General features: G+C 41.0%; 1 protein-coding gene across 2 annotated transcripts; it reads left to right on the forward strand.

Moving 5' to 3' along the window:
* The first annotated feature begins 4,133 nt into the window (after positions 1-4,133).
* LOC109306128 (P2Y purinoceptor 8-like) lies at positions 4,134-18,309 on the forward strand. 2 transcript variants are annotated; one of them, XM_019529389.1, is made up of 2 exons: positions 4,134-4,216; positions 16,760-18,309. In XM_019529389.1, exon 2 carries the CDS (start codon positions 16,828-16,830, stop codon positions 17,794-17,796), a length of 969 nt encoding a protein of 322 aa, XP_019384934.1. In that variant the 5' UTR covers positions 4,134-4,216; positions 16,760-16,827; the 3' UTR covers positions 17,797-18,309. The 2 variants fall into 2 exon arrangements, with proteins under 2 accessions (XP_019384934.1, XP_019384935.1); XM_019529390.1 differs by having other exon boundaries at positions 4,140-4,216; positions 16,715-18,309.
* The last annotated feature ends 2,155 nt before the right edge of the window (positions 18,310-20,464 follow it).

The following is a 20,464-nucleotide window of genomic DNA, read 5'->3' on the forward strand; positions in this document are numbered from 1 at the left end:
GCGGTCATCAGCTGAGCACACAAGGGGCCCTCCCACACTCCTGTGTGACGCTCCATCCGTCTCACCATTGCAGCTCTCACAAGCCCCACCTGGTACCTTGATGTATGTAGAAAAAACATTTAAAGCTGTGTCTATGGCCGAATCGTTGATTCTACAAATCACTATCAAATCTTCAGATTCGGATTTGGCCAAATGGAAACAGGACAGTGATCTGAATCAACAAATCGAATCACTGTCCCCTGATTTGGGCCAAATCCAAATTCAATACGGCCTGTTTTGCACACCCCTACTGTGCAGTAGAAATGATCTACTGCACAGTAGCTTGTTGCTACTGTGCAATAGCACTGGGAAAAAAACATGGAGGGATGGTACTGCACAGTAACGGTGGTTACTGTTTAGTCACTTAAAACTTGCTTATGCTTATGAGTCCACCACTCATATAGACACAGGCTGTTAATTACAAAACCCAGCCTACAAGTGGGGTACATATTCAGGTGGGGGAGAAAGAAGTGAGCTTTAGGATGCTGAGCTGGATTGTTACCAATGCCTACAAAGTGACAGAAGTGTAGGCTTACCCAAAGTATTTAACGAGGGAGGCAAGTATCATTTTACAAGTTGCAAGACCTAAATAACAATCTCTTCCACCGAACAAAAACATGTTCTAAGTAAGTATATATCAGATTATAGCACATTTTACAAAGCATGTGCTATCTTTAAGAACAGATACTGGATAAGTATCTGGTAGGACATGACACCTACATATCCTGTAGATCTATACCACCTCTCAACAGCATTAGAGTGAAGGCTGCTCCCTCTGGGCTTACTACCTGCCAAAACTGATGTAACAGAGCTGTGTGATACTGGGTGCCCAGCAACACAATTGCTGTTTTGGGAGAGCTTTTTGGTTCATGACTAGCACTCCATCAAAGCAGTCCCCTTATATCCATTTAGCAAGGCAACATATGTGGAAGGGGGGTGGCGTGCTTCATTGTAGTACCCTCTAGCATGGTTCAGAGGTGGCACAGACATATCCTACAACAGGGGACCAAACCTTTTGGCATGTGTGGCACAAATTAGCTCTACTCCCTCCCCAAAGGCCACTCTGACTCTGTACCTCTGCCCAAACCACTACACTGCGTTATGCTCTGTACTCTATATTCCCTGGCTGATTTCCTGCTCTGCTCTCTGCTTCCTTCCCTATCTGCTTCTGTGTCCTCTCCTTGATCTGTTATGTGCTACACACAGAAGCTGCCTATGTATCACAGACTGGCCACCTACATGATGCTTGCCTAGTGTCTAAAAATAGTAGGACCTATGTAAAATGTGGTAAAATCTGGTATGTTCTGACTCAGAATATGCTTATGTTTGAAGAGATTGATTAATCATTTTCCACATCTGCAAAATACTTGTCTCTTTTGTAAAGTATTTTGGGTGGATATGCCTACATTACTGTCCCTGTGCAGGTAATGGCGATAATCCAATCTCAGCAGCACAGAGCTCACTCCTGAGTATTTACCCAGCCTCAAAGACATGTTTTGCAATATGTCTGGAGCTCTATGCTGTTAAAAACACATTGTTACCAGTACATGAGCCAGCCAGGTATTTGGGCTGTGAAAAATTTCACCAGGTGTTTTGTTTCAAAGCTGTTTCAACACGTTTTGAGCTCAAAACAGTGAAATCAAAACAAAACAAAAGGCTTCAAAACAGCTGTGAAACAAGGGCACTCGAAATGTTTTGAAAGTTTCCAAACATTTCGAGTTTCAAATCCCAGTTTGCTTACAGCTAAACAGAAACTAAGGAGAGGGAGGGGGAAAGGACTGCTCTGAAGCCGTTGAAACTGCAGCAGGAGCCTGCTGAAACCCAACATGCAGATCTGGGGGCCTATGTCCCCCAGGAAGACCTGGGGAAATAGAGAGCTAAGGAATTGAACTGGCAGCTGGGGTTCCTGGTTGGATTCTCCAGTTCTTGGTTGGATTCTCCAGCTCCTTGATCTTTCCCACAGCTCTCTGATCATTTTCCCAGGTCTTCCCAAGCACCCCAGCACCGGGCACCAAGGAAGACTTATGCTGCCACTGGCCCCAGGCAGCAGCAGCAGCAGCCTCCTGTCATCCACCACACAGATCTGGGGGCCTTGAACCTCCCAGGAGGAGTCTGGCACAGCCCCACAGCCCTCCTGGGGCCCCCAGAGCTGCGTGCAGGATGACAGCAAGCTGCCGCTGCCAGCAAGTGATGAGTTTTGCTTTGAACAGTTTGAGGTGCAGTTTCCCAGGAAACCCTACACCTATCTCCTTGAAACTTGGCAAGCTTCAAGCCCTCAGAAGGGGCTACCATCTCTACAATTTTCTTCAAAGCCAGACAAGAAATGACAGAGATATAGGCATTTTCATGATTCCCCATTGCCTATGGGCAAAACATCAAAACTCATCGAAACAGTGTCGGAACAGCAAAACAGTTTTGACTAAATAAAATGGAACAGTGCTTTGAAATAGTGAAATGAAACACTGTTCCTTTGAAATGGTGAAATGGAAGTCGAAACGAAACAGCTGTTTCACACAGCCCTACTAGGTATGTCTGCATTACAGTCGCTGTCTGCAGTGCAGACATACCCTTTGAGATCTGCTGCAGAAAAGCACAATATAGGAGGTATAGTATTTTTAAAGAACATACATGCACATGAGTGAAATTTTTTGTACAATTCATACAAGCTTCTTGTGTTACCTTAGACAAACTACTTAATCTATCCTGTGCTTCAGTTCTCTCCTGTTAAAAGATGTCTAGTTTTCTACTTCACAGAATTATTACAAAAATAAAATCCATTAGTGACTGCACAGAAGTCAGAAATTATCATAACTGGTATTACTGAGAACCCAGGGTCACCCAATGCACCAGTAAGAAGTCTTTCTATGATTGTGTTGAAGTTAGTGAAAATGTTACCTGTAACTTTCTTATTGGCTAGTGGACTGTTGTTACATTGTTGACAACTGATACTGCTGTCTTTTACAGGAAAGGCACCTAAAAATGGTGAGCTATATATGTTGACAGGAAGTTAAAGGGTGGAAATTAAGGTGTTAGCCACAGTTTGAAGGACCTGAAAGTTTCAGGTGGGGGTGGTGGATGCCACATTTTTCTGGGCTAACTGTTCAACATGGGGATGGTTTTTTACCACATTGCCATTGTTGATAATGTATAGCAAACTTGAACTTGTCTGGGCTAGAAGACTTGAATTTGTACCCAAATGGCACACCCAGCTTCAACAGGCTGCCTGTCACCATGTTCTTTGCAAAGCTGTCAGTGGCAGTATGTTGGCTTAGACATAGAGTGTTTTGTAAAAAGAAATACATTGGTGGGAAATTAGATCTAGACAAAACTAGTTGCATTTATGTAACCTCTGTCACTGCAGCAGATTCAGTATTAGGTAGGTATTTAACTCATTAGTTACCAACAGGCATTACGTAATTATCTCCAGACCCTCAAAACTATTTGGATATTGCAGTTCCCAGCTGCAAGGTACACTGCCACGTAGGCTAGCCCAGAGCTTTCCTCCCAGGAGCTAGAAGATGTCTGTGCAATCTAGCTTCCAGGCTATTTTTCTATGACAAAACATTTCTTCTGCTAGAAATGAATATCTGTACACAGCCTAGATGTGTTCTGGACATGCTTAAGGACTTAGGTTCTGACCGCGAACTGAGTTGGGAATATGTTTATTTTGTGAATCTTTCTTTGGGGTCTCAAGGATTTTTACTTCAATTAGAGCTTTGAGCAAGTCATTGACAGTAAGGGGGCTTTATGTTGAATAGTCTAATAAACTTCACAGGTTTACAAGCTTCACGTAAGATACTGAAGAAATGTTAGAACTGTGGCATTATTACAAAGCAGCATGTAACACTGGAAAAGTGTCTTTCATAATAAACCAAGTATTTCTCATATACAGTGAATGAATATCACAGTGCCAGTGATAGTATTTCTTTTTCATGGCTGGGCCAATGTTTACTCCTTTAGAAAACTTTTCATGTAACCTCACCCCCCAGCTAAGAAAAATAACAATTTCATGTGACCCTCCCCCTCCCCCCAGCTAAAAGAAAGAAAAATATCACTAGTGAAAAAAAGGAAGTAGGTGTCGCAATACAGTATATGAGCTCTTATCATACCACTGCAACAAACGGTTCATTCATTCAGACAGCAATGTTTCAGGTAATCGGATGTTGTTGATATTCAGGTAAGATATTAATCTTTTGGCAATAAGTACCTTATAGAAGCAATACTTATTCCTCCTCCTAGAGTCAAGCAACAAATGCTGGGAATATTTGATTCACAGTGCTCGATTGTAAATGCTCAAGTTATTATTATTTTTTGTATTTTAGTACAAAAAACCATATCCTAAGGTCCTGACTCAGAACTTTTTACACTGTTCTTGATCAGGCAGACTCCCCTTGAAATCAACTGTTTTTTGCTAAAAACCACTGCCTGAGGATATAGCATCTTTGGATTTGGTCCACAGAATGCAAAATATTTGCTTTTACTCATGCACCATAAATTCTATACGCATGTACTTGTTCTTGCAAATACTATGACGTGTGTACACATAAACAGTAATTCAAGCCCTTGTTGAGGTCCTGTGAGATGTACAGGATTTCTAGTGATCTGTACATATCATGGGATTTTTTTTTTTACTGTGCATGCCCACCAGAAATTTCCATATGTACTGAGTTATGTGCGGGTACTCTAAATCAGTGTTCCTCAGCTGTATGGTCTGTGGCCAGCATCGTGCTCAAGAGATCCTCTACTATTCTTTATGGCCACAGGCCACCTTGTTTTACATCTTATATTCAGATTGCCAAGGAGAATAAAGTATGATGTTGCCTGACGTTCCTTACTGTGATTCATATTGTTGCCCATGGGCCTGCCAAAGTTGGGAACCACTAGTGTAAATAAAGCAGTGTTCAAAATTTGTGGTTCTTTTAAACATCAAAAAGAACAAACTTTTTGTTTGATTGTGCCGATCCGGTTCATTACTAAGTAACTGGTATATATCCCAGATAATGCATCACTGCCACATCATTGCTGTTATTTGTTTCACTGATAGAACGGGCATTATAGTATTAAAATTGCAGTATTATTTTTAATGTTTTTAAATTATTTTACAGTGCTCAAAATGATACGAACACTTTGTGTGTGCATGTAGTACTTATGCCATTTTGGGGTTCCCTAAAATAATAAAATACAATAAATAAATGTTATGTTTATATGATTAGTATATCATAATCAAGTGTGCTGATGCATATTCATTGCTAGATATTAATATAATTAAGACAAGTGTTACATGTTCAAAACTGTTAAGTGATCAGCAAAGATCACAAAAAATAATGCTGCTGTTAATCTCAGACACCGCAGACGTTTCTTTTGAGTTTCCAGAATCCTGAGAGTTTTCTCTGTGATCCTTCAGCTTATTGACCTCACTATCAAATATCCAGTAAAACCAAGCTCACTAGATTTAAGAGCATATAACAGTAGGGTCCTGTCCTGTTCCAGCTGAACTTAGTAGCAAACCCTCCCTGAATGTAATGAGAGGAGGATCAGACAGGCCATTTCAGATTTTCTAGTGAATTCTTAGTTCTTCGTTAGCAAATGAAGTCTTTTTAGTCCTGTGTCATATGTAAATACAAATTTTATTTTACGCGATACTGAATAACTTTGAAAGGAATTCCCTTTTAAAAAAGTTGCAGAAGCTTGGAGAATCACTTTCAGCTATTTAGAATCCAGGAAAATAAAATGTGTTTAAAGTGTTCCTCCCAATCAAAGGTTGTTGTAAATGATTTTTTTTTCTGTTGACCAGATGCTACATAAATCTGTTTGACCTCTGGCCTCCTTCATCTATTTGCCGCCTCAGGAGGATTACTTGTTAGTTTAAATTAAACCACACTAGGTCACAGAACTTTTATTGTGTTTTTCTTGAGTTTCTATTATTCTTTTGACAATGCGCCTGACAAATTACACAAAAAAGTCAGAAGCTTTCTCTAGAACCTTTACTTTGGCATAAGATGGAAGAAGGTTCTGATATTCAATTTCAGGGTATTCTCTTATTTGCTGAGAATTTCAGTGTCTCAATCTGCTATTTTTACTTTTTAGCACGAGTAGGTATTTCCTAGTAAAAATCTGTGAATCATAGATTTGTTTCTATAAGAAGATGTCCCCCTTTTTCCCCTTTCAGTTGGGTTTTTTTTTAAAACCTGGAGTGTGCATTATCACACATACATATATGGTATGCTTATATTTTGCTTCTTCCAGTTTATGCCCGGAGGTACTTGTTTGATTTTTATTCTGAAAATTGTTCCAACCTATACAGCGGAAATGTGAATAGCTTAAGTGGCAAGGGACTGAGCCAGGAAACTCCCAGTTCTGCTGTCAGTGCCTCAAAGAGGAAGAATCAATCAGGCAGGTGATAAAACTGCCTGGAAGTTTTTTGCCCACATTTTTCTTGGGAAATGATGATTTATTCAACTCAAAATATTTTTTTGGAACCACCTTCACTTTGATAGATTTTTATTGAATCCAAGTTCTAATAAGATCCTACAGGGATTCTTTCAGACTGTCCCAGGGCCAGAAACACTCATACCTCTTAGCTCGTGCAACTGGTAGGGCTGCCCTAGGGAGATAGATGCTGGGCTCCTGAGGCGGTCCACCTGGTGTTTGGTCTGTGCTGGAGCCTTGAGGTAGTGAGATGGTCATGGAGCCAAAGACCCTTGAAGGCAACCACTTCTCTAAAGTAGAAAGCTTGGCCAGGGCTCCCAAGGTCCTTGCTGTGCAGCCAAAAGTCTGGATGCTCTGGGAGTCCCAGCTCTGCCCACGGCTTACACCACCTAGCTCCATCAGGGAATGTGGAAGCCCTGAAGATAGCAGAGAAGTCAGGCAGCTGGAGGTGGGAACTTCCAGGTTTCCTCCTGTGGGACCTGGACTCAGAGCCTGAGCTTGCCATTTTGGGGAAGTCCACAGGGCAGGAGCCACAGATCCTGAAAACCTCAGCAGTCTCATGGACAAGGATCCTGGTTTTATCTGATTTTAAAAAATCCCCAATTTTTGGCTAAAAAAGTAACCCCAAATCCACATTTTGCCATGATTTAAATGAAACACCACTAATATATAGACATGTATATGGTGGTGTTTTATTTTGATTGTGGCAAAATGTGGGTTACTGTGTTTTTAACTGAAAATTGTGGATTTTTTTAAATCAGAGAAAACCAGGATCCCTGCTCATGAATCTGATAATCCTGTTAATTTAAAGGCTCATAGTAAAAGTGAAAACGACAGTATAACCACATCACCAAACTGCAGCACAGACTGAGGAGCTCTTTATTTTAAGGAACACTTTCTTTCAGTAATTCCAAGATAAGCTTTTCTCAGAATTTCCTCTTTGTGGGAAATTTAAAAAAATGGTTTTTTTCAGTCTGATTGTAAACAAACCAAATTGAAAAAGTAACACAAAATTTCCCAGCAACTTTCCAAGCCAGCTCTGCTGAGGTCATACTTTAGATTCTAGTGCAAAGCAAAGCCAGTGACTAGGCACTCAGAAGAAGAGACTCAGAATCAACCTGGAACACAATTCTTTGCTTTTCTTTTTGGAAATAGCAAGGGTTTACTTCACTGGACATAGTGGATTTTGTGGCAGATTTTTGGAGGATAAATGTTCTGGGACTTCATATCATCAAAACAACTGAATTTGGGATTTCCTAAAAGAGAAAGCAAAGGAATCTACCAATTAAATGAGATGGAGCAGGTAATAATAGCCAAAAATAATGTCAATACTTGCTTTCCTTCATTTCAGGGACTCAGGTGTTAGTGACTCTTTCCAGTACATTATGGAAGTATATTCTGTGTTTTGATGAAAGCAAAACTCTTTGAAGTGTCTACTCATTAGGAAGTAATTCGAGCAACTAATTTATAATAGCATATGTGCATCTAAATACAGCAATTAAATATTGTATGATTTTGTAGGGTGTTAGGAAGAGCTTAACATGAAGTGAACCCCTGTTCACAAACGTGTATGCATCTTTGATTCAGTTAGTCTATAAGGTGCATCTCTAGCCTGCCTTCATTACAAACTATGGAATGTGCACATATACTATCATGTAATTTAATCAGGAATTAAAGTGACCTAGCAGGTCACTTCAGGATCAAAATTCTAGGTATCAGGCTATGTCTTCACTAGAAGAAAGGTGAAATAGCTATCTTGATCAAGTTATCTCAATGTGAAGTCCTAGTGGAGAGAAAGAAGTGGTTGTTTTTACCTGAATATATTTAACCAAGGTCAGTAATAAGTAGGGCTACTCAAGTAGATTTTGCAAATTAAAAATGATTTGTGCCTTGTCTCCTCTAGAGGAGTTTATACCACAAAAAGCGGTGTTTTCTCAGTAGAGACAAATTCTCAACTGTGAATTGAGAGTGTACTATATATGGAAGGAAGTAGACTTCACACTCATCATCATAGCGATTCTCCATCCACTTCATATCTTATACATGTGTATGAAGCAGATGTGAATTCTGTTAAATAATGTGATATACTCACTTTGTAGTGTTGTCAGTGGCTTGGCTTCACTTGGAAAAAAAGTTACACTGGTTTAACTACACTGATTTTTTAAATTGATCTAAATAAACTGGTGCAAGACATTTATGCAGACATGCTTTAACTACCTTGAAACTAGTTTGAAACTAGTTTAAGGTGGGAGGCTGTCAGGGGTTTCTATCAGTTTAAACTGGTCAATTATACATCCATTTAGTCAGTGCAGCTCTTTTACAATGAATAGGTATTTCCTAATAAAAATTTGTGAACTGTAGGCTATGTCCACATGAGCATGGACAGTTGTTTCCCCAGGGACAAGCAGCAGTGGCACACCTTGTGCCACTGCTGCTTGTCTGCACAGCAGGTTACCCTGGGCAAGGTAGGAGAGCCTGGGGCCAGCAACTGTGCTGGCCCCTGCAGCCTTGGGAGCCTCCTGGGGCTGTAACCACTGCAGGAACTAAAACCAGGCCAGCAGCTAGAGTGTGGCTCAAACCGGTCAAGCCCTGGTTTGGGTTGGTGTATGCTGCTGCCACGTGTACCACCCCACTTTTTTTCTGTGTGGGTTTTTTTTTTGACCCTGGGATCTCCTGGGGTCACAAAATCCTCCCGAACTACAAGGTAGCAGCACAGAGAATGATGGAATATACAAAGTGTGGCACCACAGATGGTCTGTAGCACCACATACCACGTGTCTGTGCTCATCTGGATGCGGCCATAAATTTGTTTCTATAACAAGGTGTCCCTCAAGGCTCCAAAGGGGTTTGACAGGGCACCTGGGAAGAAGCTTGCGTGAATCGTTTTGGGAAATAGTGGGGCCACCCTTGTGTAGCTGAAAGGATGAGTAAGGATAGGATGATCTTGCAATAAAGGGTATTTTGCAATTATCTAGTTCTGCTTTTCTCTGTGGCACACAGGTGACGTACAGCAGAGAAGTTTCCTAAGAGCACTTTCTGTTCTCGTCAGCAAGAAACATGCAGCAAGAGGAGAGGCAAAGTACACCCTTTCTCCTGCATGTGAAATAGGGTTACAAGTTTAATCATGGAATCAGCATAAAGTCATGGGGCGTTAGATCTTTTCATCTCCATACTGCATGTAAGGCCCTATTTACTCCATCTTCTACAACTATTCCTGACAGTGTATTTTTAATGGTTTATTATTGGTCCATCCATTCATGCTAGGGTTAAAACAAGGTTTCCATTACAAGCCAAGTTTTGAATAAAGGGTTGTACCCACCACGATTCTGAGAGTCCAGCAAAAGCAGGGTTTTACTTTCCAGCTTCCAGGGAAGTTTACTGGAAAGAATGGCCTAGAATTACAGACAGGCCTCACTCCACCAGTCCTGTGAGTCTGACCGGGACTTGGCACATTTTCTGTCATCACAAAACCTCTGCAAAAGACCTCTTAATCAGAAAAGTCATTTTTTTCTCTGGATCCTCTGTTCTCCAACACTTCCTTTGAATAGCCTTCCTTTGACGGAAGGACTTGTCAGGACTAACCTCAAAGCCTGACAGCTTGTCCAGCTCCACTGTAAGGCAGATACTTTTCTGCCTACACAAAGAGACTCAGTAATCCTTTAATGTCCTTTCTAGAGCCCAGGTATTGCCATTGTCCTCTCTGCTAACTAAAACTGGCAACTCTTTCATTACCAAAGAATATGCCAGAAGCTCTCCCACTTATTCTTGGAAGGCATAAACCTTTCAAGATTGAAATTTAAATGCTATTTCCACATCAGCATTGTATTCAGTCCAGAACTGAGGTGGGAATGGGATACATATTTACAGTTATTAAATGACTAATACAAAAAAGTTCTTTTTGAATACTATTGTAAAACCCCACAGAGAAGGGCAACAAAAGAGAAACCAATCATAGATGTACCTTGTCATAGTGGTTTTTGCCTGTACTACAAAAGAGAATAAACTAGACATTCTTATATCAGGATCAGTTTTGGCGTAGTATGAATTTTCTTTGAAACCAGGAGTTCGCTGTATTGGTTGGACATCCTGTTTTCAGTCATTGTAGAAATCTTACAGGTGCTGCTGTTATATGGTCATAGCAGCATCATTTATTGCTAGATATGGTCATAATAGCACTGCCTATTGCTAGATATACAGGGTTGCAGTTTTCCCTTTGATTAAAATAGAAAATTGCCAAATCCAACCTGAGTGGTAGTTAAGTTTCTATTTTCCTGGGCAATCAGTTCTGGTGGCCCCTAGGCAGTAGGCCTGTGCAAGTAGGCAGCTATTTGATCTGGCTTAAGATCTGGCCACTTCGGATACAAGCAATGTGATCTGGAGCTCCAGACTGGGGTCCCGCTTTGATCCAGCCCAAGCAGCTCCAGAGCTTTGGAGCTGCCTCAGAGATACTGCCATAGGGTATAATGGGGAATCAATTAAATATCTATACCTTCATTGTTTTGTCTCTGATTTGGATGAAACTTCCTGAACTGGTAGCTTCTGCTGAGTGCATAACATCTGCCAAGTTTCAAGAAGGTTGGTTTAGGGATTCGTGGGGAACTGCACCCCAAATTCTTGAAAGCAAAACTCATGTCATGTGTATGTGTTACACCACATTGGGGTGAACACTCCAGGGGTGGTGGCCCCTGATGAGGCCACAAAGTCTGCCAGATTTCAAGAAGAGAAGTGCAGAGGTTTGGGGAGAACTGAACCTCAAGCTGTGGACAAGCAAAACTTGTGACATAGATGACCCTGTGTGTGTTAAGGCGCAGCAGGGTGAAAGCTGCAGGGATGGTAGCCCCTGCTGAGGCCATGAAGCCTGTCAGCTGTTGAGGATATTGGTGCAGGGCTTCTGAGTTCTGCACCCCAACCTGCTTACAGGCAAAACCTGTGACATGGTTGCTTGTGTAACTGTCTGTCTTGGGGAACAGGGGGGTTAACTACTGCAGGCCTGGCTGCTAAGCTACTGTGTTACTAGTTACCAATTAATCATGATTCACTCAGTGACCAGCTCAATGCACAGTACCTACTTACTACATAATGAGTTAACGAGCATGGTTTAACACCTACTAAACCACAGACTAAGGAGGGAAAATAATCAATATAAACAATCTACAGTCGCAGACAAGAGACAAGTCAGTTGCACGAGAACCCATGTCACAAGCTAAGGAAGCAGGGCCCCAGAACCCCCCTGCACCCATCTCCTTGAGGCTGGCAGGCTTTGTGGCCTCAGCAGGGGTTAGCAGGCCTGCAGCTTTCACCCTGCTACACCTTAACACCCACAGTGTCACCCATGTCTTGACTTTTGCCTGTCAGCAGCCAAAGATGCAGGGCCTCAGAAGCCAAACTCCCCCTGCACCTATCTCTTTGACAGCTGGCAGGATTTGTGGTCTCAGCAGGGGCCACCACCCCTGCAGTTTTCAACCTGCTGCACCTTAACACACACAGTGTCACCTATGTCATGAGTTATGCCTGTCAGTAGCCTGAGGTGCAGTGACCCCCAAACCCCCAGGAGGAGTTATGATGGTGACTTGATCTTAGTGATAAGCCACACTGCTTGAGGAAGGCATATTGTAGAAAAGATGGAATGTCATCAAGTAACAAAAGATTGGATGGGAGCTTATGCCAGAGACAGTTGAATTAATATTGCACAGGGAACATTAAGTCTGAAGTTTCCTAGTTTTGCAGCGCTTGACATTGAAACTTTCATCAGGTTCTTTTAATATAATTGTATATACAGTTGACTCTTGACTTCTTTCCATGTTTTCCTGCCAATTTTAAACAAGTTGTCTCATGGCAATTGTATATTTCAGCTGCAGCATGGCATCTGCCAGAGAAGTATTTTTAGATATAATGAATCGCATTCATATGTTCATTCCCCAGCCAGTGAATCTGCTTGAGGATTTAACTTTCTGATTACTTTTATCATATTTTTAATATCTAATTCTGAAAGACAAGGTTCTTCTTCAGTGGTAGTAGTCCATGAATAAACAGAATGAGTTTCAGTTGCTGGGCGCTTTGTCCATTGATTTAATGCAGAATCAATGTAACAGAATTTTTTGTGAAGAGAATTCTTGTTAGAACCTACTAAAGTTAGTGTGGGTCTTCCATAGTATGACCTACTCTTCTGATTCCTTTAATACAAGTTTATCAATATTTGGGGTCCTTTTGAAAGCTCCACCTCCTGGAATTACATGCTTTTGTGAGAATTGCCACTTTTTAAAAAAGCCAGTTTCTAATCCATGTGAGTAAAGCTTGAAAATATGGACCCTCCTAAGGAAAATAAAGAAATCACAAAATATTTTTTTTAAATCTCAAGACTTTTAAAGCAATCTCATGGTTTTTACATCAATCTAAGGATTTCTGAATTATTGCAACTGGTGATACTGTCTTCATCTAAAAATGTTTATCAAAACAGGCACAGAATATTGCTACCTAATTACCATCTTATTTCCCATGTGTTGTTTTTTTTAATCTCTGATCTTAAAGGTGATTAAATAAATTAAATAATATTTCATGCCTATGCCTCTGAAGTAGCAGCGGACTCCGACCAATGGAATTCAGGTTTTAAATGCATCCTAACTTGTGCACGAGCTGAAAGGAAATCATTTAATGTTTGTGAGAACTTGAAAAAAAACCCAGCCCTTTCTACTTCACTCTTTATCAGTATTCATCTAGGGCTCACTCTATAATAAATTACCTGCATACCTTAAGCATAGTTTTGTATCCAGATAAAAAGATTGAGGGCCATTTTTAAAAGCAATGTGCTCAATATGCTATCAATAGCATCTTCATATACTCAGTAGTTTTTACCATGCTTCATCTATCGTTTGCCTTTTTGAGTGTTTTGCTTTGGACCAATTCACACCTCAGGGGCTTGCCTTAACTGAAGTATTAACTTGTGATATAATTTGAGTATTATACCTATCTTGATCCACATATGTACAAAAAAACAACAACAAAACCTCACTATCCCAAGTTAACTGGCACTTTAAACCCAGCTAGCTACCCAGCCAGAGTGTTGAATGCTGGCCTTTAAATTAGCATTGCAATGAAGCTGGAGATGCTGGTTAGAGCATGAGTTAACAGTTTTCATCAGCTGCTAATCCAATGCCTCTACACTAACCATGACATCATTTGGTGAAACTAGGCTACTATGAGTTGAGTAGTTTCAGCTACCTGTTGCAGTGAATACAAGACCTTAAAAAAAATATATCCAAGTTACTTCCTTGACTCTTAACAGTAGGAATTTACTGCTAGCCAATATTTGGCCAGTGTGTACAGAAACCAGGCTATTAGCCCTTTCCCACACACCCACCTATCTCTGCACCAAAATCTGCAAAAAGTAAAGTGTAAGAAGTATTCTTTTCTCCTTCTCATGCCTTGAGTCACAACCTAGCCAACCATGTCTCACTGTCTCATGTGTAGAATGTGCTAATATTATTTTCACAAAGTTAATATGGAGGTATGGTCAATTTCTTCATTGCCTCCTGACAGAAATCGGGTGATGTTAAGAAGCTCATGAGACAAAATGATGGCAAGACAATCACAATTCCCTAAAAAGCTCTTTCATTCTGTTTCAGCTGGCCCTGGCATAACTTTAATTTATGAGGGAGCATTAATGCATAGCAGCTGCAAACACAGAACAAAGTAAAGTAATTAGCAGAGGAACCATCCTGCTAATGTCTGTGAGATACTGAGATATGAGTGGTTACTGGAGTCACAGAAATAACCAACAGGATTTATCAAAAAAGTATTCACCACTGGTCAAGTAGATATGTTGCAATTCTCACTCTGCTAATCCATAAGCGCTCAGTGGGTTCACCTCATGTGTTAATAAATAACAAAGAGTCTAAGGTGGCTGGTAGAAGGATCTTTGCTTATATAGTAGGACATAATATATCATAAAGAATGAAAACAGAGCTATCTCAGACCCTTATCAATGAATGAAGCAGGGTCTCTGATCCATTAGCCTTCCTTTTAAAAAAAATTATGTGTATTCAAAAACTTTGCTTGTTTAAGAGCTTTCTTATCCTTTGAGTCTCCCAGTCACTTGTGGCACATAGTATGGTCCTAGTTATTAGAGGCAATGGAAAATTGCTAAATTAGAAAAGAAGACGATATTGATTTTTGTATGCTGCTGTATGTGCCTACAGTTCATAAACTGTCTGTTTAATACCATGGAAATGAGCACACCAAGTTAACACTCACAGCAGACAGCATCATTTCTAGGAGGAAATCAAAAGTGCAGAGCTCCTGCAGATAAAACCATTATTAGTTGTTGTTATTATGATTTGGCTGCCAGGTTTACGTTATCATTTCATTTTCATACAAGATTTTATTAGTTACATTAAGTGAAAATGAACATGTGCATCATGTGTCTTGCATATAATATGGGTGGCGTCCGTTGGCGAATACTGGTGTTGAGCCATGCTGTTCCTAGACCACTGTGCTCCATCCTATTCTAGTGAAAGCTAAGTCATCAAGAAGAACTGAGCTCACATAGTACCAACAGGTAGATCTTCAGCTGCTATAAATGGTCACTCCTTCATGAACTTTACAGGAGCTATAATAACATGCATCAGCTGGGGTTCTACTCCCCAAAACTTTTGATATTCATTTGCCCACTCATGGGTGCTTTTGACAGAAAATATATTAAACCCTTTCAGTATTAGGCAGTGTTCTCAGATTTCAAATTACTTAGAGTCCTAGATACAGGGAACTGCTTCCAATGACTTCAGTAGGAACAGAATTAGGCTTGTACTTTCTCTTTAATTTTGCGTTTAAGAATAACCACATATGACTTCTGTGACAATTCCATCAGCCTTTTGTAGCCGTGAATATTTCAAAACACTATTATTGCTAAAAAGACCTTTTTTGAGAACCAATTGAATATTGTTTCAGAAGTCACCAGATGGCACTGTTACTCATGGTCTCATTCTTTTACCTACCTTGGGGCACTATTCAAACTGTCAAGAAGATTTTGTGAGTATAAGTTTGTTGCACAGTTTTCTTTTAGGGTAAATGGAGGGAATGATAGTAAGCAGCAAGGGAATTTGCACACTGCCTTTATCTATTTAATCAGGACCAGCGAGGCAGAGACAGCATTATTTCCTGAAAGAAATGAATGGATGCGACTCTTAGACCCCTGCATGAAGAGATTGCATGAATGAGCATTTTCCATCTCTTCTCCAGTGCTGATGTGTACAGTATAAAATAAACTAATAAAATATCCAGGCTCTGTGTCTATGAGTTCTTCTCAAATAGGAAGTTGACTAACAAAGTCCTAAAACCTGTGAAGGGGGCAAGAAAGAGGGCTACATTATTTTTGCCCCTGTGGCACATGCTTGTACTTTCTCTGGCCTTAAGGCCTAGCTTCACAAGATGCTAAGTACATTCAGATACCATAGACTTCAAGGAATGCTCAGGATTTTTTAGGATTCTGCCCTTGGCCTCGTGTCTTCATTGTATAATGTTGATAGCAGAGATGGTGAAATGTGAGTTACAAGTGCTCAGCACCACTCATGATTCAGCCTCTTGGGTTTAAAGTGCCATTGTTTTATTACAGGTTTAGGCCCCATACTCAAAAAGGTAGTTCAAAATGGCTGCCTATACATGTGCTCAGGGGTAGGGGAGCACATTTTAGTTAAAGCAGGTCCCAGAGAGCCACTTTAATTAATATGCCACAGTGTCATGTGTACTAAACCTCCACGCATTTAAAAATGGCTGCAGGATGCTTTAACTAAAGCTCAATCAACAAACTTTACTTGAAGTACCCCAGCAGCCATTTTTGAACCCGTAGGGGCTTATACATGTGATGCTGCAGTGAGCTAGAGGGTTCTAATGCAGAGTAGACTCAATTAATGAAATCCGCTCCCCTCTCATGCATTCTAGTTAAATCCCATTGAAGGTAAGCATCCAACATTTATAAAGTACCCCTTGACTAAGGATCCCATTATCCTAAAACAATGCAAAACGCATATGAATGCAGTAAGGTAAGTTTTACACATTCTAACTCAGTGGTGGCCAAACCTTTGGCAGGCATGCCAAAAATTAACCCCACACTCTCCCCAAGTGCCACTTCAATCATACATGCATTAAATGGATTGGGGGGGGAGGGGGGGGGAAATCAGGACTTCTCATGTGTACATTTACTTGCTCTTAAAATAAAAAGGAAGATCATGTGCTTTTTTTTTTTTTTTTTAAGGAAAAACACCCAGGTTTAATATCAGTTCCATTTTCTTCTTATGAGGGAGAAGACATCTGAAGCTTTTCCAGTTGCTCCAGTCCCGAAGAGATCACTGAATTGATCCTATAAACATGGTGTCAAACTCCACGATAGAGATGCTGAAGAACCAAATGCTCCAGACCACCTTGCCTGTCCTCTATCTTTCCATTTTTTCCATCAGCATTCCTCTCAATTCAATTTCTTTGTGGTTCCTCTGTTATTACTCGAGACCTTGGTCTTCTGCCATTGTGTTTGCCATTAACTTAACAATTGCAGACTTGTTGTACAGCGTCCTCCTACCTTTTCAAGCTATCTACCATTTACAGGGAAATAACTGGCACTTTGGGCCGGTTTTATGTCAAGTTGTGACTGTGCTATTTTATGGGAATATGTATTGTTCCCTTTTAACCATGTCAAGTATCAGCTTCGAGCGGTACCTAGGAATCGTATGTCCATTGAGATACAAGAGAATGAGATCCATTAGAACAGCTCTCCTGACATGCATCATTATGTGGGCATTTGTTTTGCTACTGCAAATTCCACTCATGAAGACAGACCTAACCATCTCTGTAGATGAGCTGAAGATAGTCACTTGCTTTGATGTGCTGCCCAGACATATGTTGCCTTCCAAGAGTTATTTCATTGCTTATTTTGGCTCTCAAGTCCTTCTGTTCTATCTTGTGCCCTCACTGATTATGGGCTTCTGCTACACTGCAATCATCAGAACGCTTCTTACTTCCTCTTCCTCGCAACTCACTGAAACTAAGAGGCATACAGTATATTTGATAATGGTGTTGCTTACAATATTTGTGGTGTGTTATGTGCCTAATATTGTGATAACAATCATGCATTTAGTCTATGCTGCCCAAGAAAAGACTGTTTATGTGGAATATAAGCTTTCCCTGGCATTGAACAGCCTCAATTGCTGCTTTGACCCATTTGTTTACTATTTCTGTTCCAAAGAATTTCGACGGAAGGTACGAAGGAAGATCTGCAGATGCTTGCCCGAGACGTCCAGTGAAAAGCAAAGTATGGCAATAACATTAAGAGAAATACAGTGAAGAATTAAAATGCCTCGCATCCGAAACAGAATGTATTATTCATTAGATAAGGTTGTCCTGAGAGCAAAGCAGCTGTTCCACCTTGGAACTTTAGCGTATATGAAATAGAGAAAAAGTACCCCAGGGAACTTTATCATAGCTAGCTTTATATTATTCTGAAAACAAATGGGGCATGTAATATGGCTCAAGATGTTTGGTGGGGGGAAAAAACCCCCCCAAATATCCCTTAGCTTAACAACAATGCATGATGGGACATAAATGATTTAAATTAGATACACAAGGAAAAAAAAAAATGAGTGTGGGGGCTTGCCCTCCCTTGGAACACGTTTTTTGAAATACAGGAATATTTTTATATCCCATGTGTTTAATTCTGACTGAAAACAATAAAATAAATATCAAATTTGGGGGGTGAAAGGGAGAGAAATATGTTGAGCCTGAAAAGATGCACATTGTTGTCAAAAGTGGGAGTGAAGAGGAACACAGTTTTGTAATAAAGAAAAGTAAAAAGACCTACAGCCAAAGCTTAATTTGTCCATGCAAATATTATTTCCTTTCTGCAATTGGTACTTCCACTGTTGGTATATTCAGCCTTGAAACATAATGCTTGTGCTTTTTCAACAGCAGCACAGTATGTGCACTGAGGTGTGGTACTATAGGGCATTTATACACATACATTTGTCTGCTCCAGTGCACCAGAGATCCAGCACATCAGAGCAGACTCGATTCATTGATCCTGCTCCGCACGCGAGCTAATGTGCTGTGCCGCATGCATTTGTATAAATAGCAAAATGCACATCAGCACTGAGAAAGTGGTGACAGCGCGCCTTTGCACTAAAACACTTTTGACGCATTTTAGTTAAAAAGTGCGCTGCTGCCATTTTCTCAGCACTGACACGCGTTTCACTATTTATACCAATGCATGTGTCGGAGCCCCAGGCACTTTTAAAAGTGCCCAGTGCTGTGGTGCAAGCACATATACAAAAGCCCGTAGTGGTTGAAGTATCTTGCTACACCTCCAGAGGCGTGAGACCACCCTGTGTCTGTATTTGTGCTGAATGCTGCTCCCACAATCAATCCAGCTGCAAACCAGTGCTGGGTTGTTCAAGCTGGGGAGTCATAGGTGACTAGATACAATGTTAGCTATGTCATTCCCCGATGGGCCACCGGTTTCAAAAACTCATGCCTCTGAATCATGTACCTTAAGCACTTCTGTTAACCTAGGCTGCTGAGTCACCTACCCTCAGGCAAACCTACCAGAGTCAGGCTCAGGCCTTCCAGCCTGCTGATACACACCAAAATTGGCTGACATGCTCATTTACCATCACAACTCAGAGGTTGGCTCTAAGCTCCCCTCCATCTGTAGGGGTTACCACAGCAGAAGCTGGGAGGCACTCACAGCTTAACCTCAGGGAACTTCTGTGGAGGCCCACAGATGGCAAGTGGTTTTTTTGTAAGTTCAAACTAGGCAGATTTGCACTTGGAGCTTCCCTCCTCAGTTCTGCAGCTGAAGGGGGCACAGGTCATGCAGCATCCCTAAGCTATTTTAGTGCAACAGCTCTGCTCAGACTGAATGCTCTGAAAAAGGCTCCCATTATATTCTGTTAGCTGTTTTTCTACCCCACTCCCCACTACTCCATGGCTGTCCAACTATGTTATACCAAAGAGGAACTAAGCAGCAGTGCAAGTCAGCAGCCGATCTTACTCACCAAACCCTGCAATTTCAACCCCTTTCCTTCAGGCCTTTGATTTTCTCTTTTCACAAGCACAAGTAGGAGCTGGGACACTAAGGCACATAGTTGCAAGCTCAAGGCCATAGAAGCAGCACTCACGGTGCAGCCATGTCAAATCTGCAAATTCTGCTAAATAACTTGTCACAGGGACACAAGAAGGAAGGACAAACACAAATGTTTGATACAAATTGAGTTCTCAGCTACATCCTTTTCCCTGCCCTAGCAACTACCTCAGAGTCTCCTCCCCCTATTTCTAGCAACTCTCACGCTACTTCAGAGCCTGCTTGCTTTAGGATTACACCCCATAGCCCATCCACCTAGGAACTAGGATATGAACTTCCCCTGCTAAGACATCTGAGTGCTTGTGTGAACGAATATGTTTAGAATTTTGCATGTACAGCTGGGCAGGCACAAGTGTAAGCCCAGACATGGAGCTTGGAGCAGGTTCTGCTCTCATTTACAGTGCTGTAAACCTGGAATAACTCAACACAATTCAGGGGCATTACTTTAAATGTGAGCAGTTCACCACAGGTTGAGGCACCTTGAGAATATGGCCCTCATCTCTTAAGTATTGCTTTATGATGGCAAGCAATAAGATAAGCTACTTGTAAGAAACAAACTGTTTGGACCATAGAACTAGAAGCTAGAGATCTAATCCAAGCTCCAGTAGGGAGTCCCTCAAACTGCATTAAGCACTTACCCTCTGAATCTCACCTTTCCCTGTTTTTAAAATAGGTGATAAACTCTTCTACCTGGGAAAAGTATCAAGGCAGTGGCTTTATTTATTCACATGCCACACTCACCATTAAAACATTCACTTCAATTTTTCTCACTAATTTTGAGGGAAATAATGGGGAAAGTGAGTCCTGGCAGTTTGGTTAAAGAAAAAAAATAGTTCACCCGTTATCCTGAGCAAAACAAAGTGTGCTTCTTTGCCC

Source organism: Crocodylus porosus, unplaced genomic scaffold (assembly GCF_001723895.1).
Source record: "Crocodylus porosus isolate Cpor-Errol unplaced genomic scaffold, CroPor_comp1, whole genome shotgun sequence".
Taxonomy (NCBI): Eukaryota; Metazoa; Chordata; order Crocodylia; family Crocodylidae; genus Crocodylus; species Crocodylus porosus.